This window comes from Kryptolebias marmoratus, linkage group LG22, assembly GCF_001649575.2.
Source record: "Kryptolebias marmoratus isolate JLee-2015 linkage group LG22, ASM164957v2, whole genome shotgun sequence".
In the NCBI taxonomy this organism is placed as follows: Eukaryota; Metazoa; Chordata; class Actinopteri; order Cyprinodontiformes; family Rivulidae; genus Kryptolebias; species Kryptolebias marmoratus.
The window spans coordinates 9,923,390-9,925,849 of NC_051451.1; the positions used below are offsets into that span (position 1 = coordinate 9,923,390).

Consider the following 2,460-nt stretch of genomic DNA (forward strand, 5'->3'; position numbering starts at 1 on the left):
ATAACAGGTACATATATATTGCTGCACTAAAATGCAGCAGATCTCATTTGTGAAAGTTCAGTTAAATGTCACTTAGAAATAAAGCTTGAAAAAGGTAAGAAATTAGATTATTTTTTCATATTTTTCAGAGAATAACTGACAACGTACGTAATTGCGGTATATTGTGATATATATCGTTATCGTGATATAAAATTATCCATATCGTGACATAGGATTTTTTCCATATCGCCCAGCACTAAATCACTGTATTCTATTTCTCCCATATTGTGTCTGTAATTAAGACCATCAGGAGATAACTTCACAAAACTGCGACTTAAATGGCTCTGAATTATATTATTGTCAAAATAATAATACAGTTAAGATGTTTTTACAAAACCACCAGCAGACTTGCTGATGGTTGTGTTTGCTGCTCAGCTGACTGCCCAGCGTGTGACATGGCTGTGTGTGTATCTGTATACAGGACAGATGATTGACATCCAGGTGCAAAAAGTGTTTTGGGGAGCACACTGAACCAGCAGCTGTGAATGCTCTCAGTCAGAACTGTCCACTTGCAATCAAAGCACCCAGGATGGATGTTATAAGGCCAGTTCTGAACTTCAATATCATAATCATTAATTAAGTAAATAAATTGATTAAATTAAAACTGGTGTAAAAAAAACAACCAAACTGCCTACATTTTAATCAACATTTCAAGTATAACCTGAGAAACTAGATTCAGTTGAGACTTGAATGTTGTAATCTGCAGAGAAAGAAAATATCAGTGATGTTTTACCTTCATGTAAACTGTGACCTAACAACATCTCTGTTGCAATGGTAAAAAGTCACTGTTATCTACTTTATATGTAAACAAGGTATTGGGGGTAGCGGTGCCAGCGATGAATGGCTGGTCATTACCTGAAGAACTTTGCCCTGGGGACTCTCCTCAAAGAGCAGGTGCTGCTGGTAGAGCGGCTCCAGGGTCTTACGTGCAATCTTGGTTTTCTTTTTGGCTTTACATGTTCCATTTTCCAGCAGGTATACCTTGACATAAGGAGCTGGACAGGAGGAGGGGGAAGGAAGGACATGGTGAAAAGTAAGGACACTGAAAAGCAATGGAAGTAGATTTCAGGACTGAAACCGAGTTACCTGGGAGGGATTTGGAGCCTGGTTTGGGGGTAAGGCCTCGTGCCCTGATCACCTCCACCTCCAGCTGTCCCTTCTTATCCATCAACCCGATCTGAACATCACCTGTAAAAGTAAAGCAGCACAGCAACATATACCTTAAGATCGAGAGCCTGCCTTCTCCTCTTTCATTTAATAAAAACACTGAAGAAAATAAGCCGCGGGTGTAAAACACCCATCCCTCACCCATGGCAGGTGTTGCCAGTGTCTGCCGGCCAACCAGCTGACCAGGACCCAGTCCATCCAGGAAGTCACTGAACTGACTGTCGGCTCCCAAACGCATCCCTGAGAAGATCAAACTGAAACATGCAAGCAAAAATTAATAAAAGTGTAGGAGTTTTTTTCTTTAACTTTATGTTGTATTTGTACGGTACAGAGATTTTTGTATCTGTAAGTGATCAGGGATGCAAGTGAAGAAAAATGACTCATGAAGTTCCATCAAGTTTTCTTCTGAGCTTTGTTTATTTATTTTTTCTGAATGGCTAAAATTAGTTTTAGAGTTCCACAGGGTTTTATTCTAACTGGGAAAATGAGCACATTCTTTTATTGTGAGTGGGCAAACATGACTCATCCAGTTCTACGAGGTTTTCTTCCAGGGTTTCATTCTGAGTGAACAACAGTGATTTGTAGAGTGCCATAGATGTTTTAATTCTGTCAGTTTTGACAAACAGGACTTATTATTGTTTCTTTTTTTGAAATTATTATTTTATTTAGTATTTTTCCCAGTGGACATAAAAGATTCATGGAGTTCCGCAGGTTTTACTGTGGGGTTTTAAATGAGATTTTTATTTTGGTGATTTAGTCTGAGTGGACAAAACGACACATTACATGGTAATTTATTCGGGGATTGTATTTTGAGCGGACAAGTGATTTGTGGTATACCACAGGGATTTATTTTCTAGGAATTTATTCCAAAAGAAAAAAAAAAAAAATCACGTGAAGTTCTACAAAGTTTTACTTTGAGGTTTCATTTCAGGTGGATAAAAATGCTTTGTGGAGTTCTGTTGTGAGTGGTCCAAATTGATGCATAGAAACTTGCTGTGTTGAGTATTATTTTGGGGACTCTAATTTTTAAAGTTTTTTTCCCTCTCGCACAAAAATATGCAAAACAATAAAAAGAGCTACAGTGGTTACGCAGACAAATTTTTCATAACCGCAACACTATCCATCCATCCATCCATCATCCTCCGCTTATCCGGGGTCGGGTCGCGGGGGCAGCAGCCTAAGCAGGGAGACCCAGACTTCCCTCTCCCCAGCCACTTGGGCCAGCTCCTCCGGGGGAATCCCAAGGCGTTCCCA

The 2,460-nt window shown here is 39.6% G+C and overlaps 1 protein-coding gene across 9 annotated transcripts in view; it reads right to left on the reverse strand.

Moving 5' to 3' along the window:
• The window catches only part of LOC108239158 (regulating synaptic membrane exocytosis protein 1), a 101,905-nt gene that overhangs the window by 3,640 nt on the left and 95,805 nt on the right, over nucleotides 1–2,460 (reverse strand). For all 9 annotated transcript variants that reach the window (XM_017421687.1, XM_017421689.1, XM_017421688.1 and 6 more), the window contains 3 exons: nucleotides 1,348–1,460; nucleotides 1,126–1,227; nucleotides 895–1,034 (listed from right to left, as the gene is read on the reverse strand). In XM_017421687.1, the coding sequence (XP_017277176.1) occupies nucleotides 895–1,034; nucleotides 1,126–1,227; nucleotides 1,348–1,460 (355 nt within the window). The remainder of the gene's footprint in view (nucleotides 1–894; nucleotides 1,035–1,125; nucleotides 1,228–1,347; nucleotides 1,461–2,460) is intronic.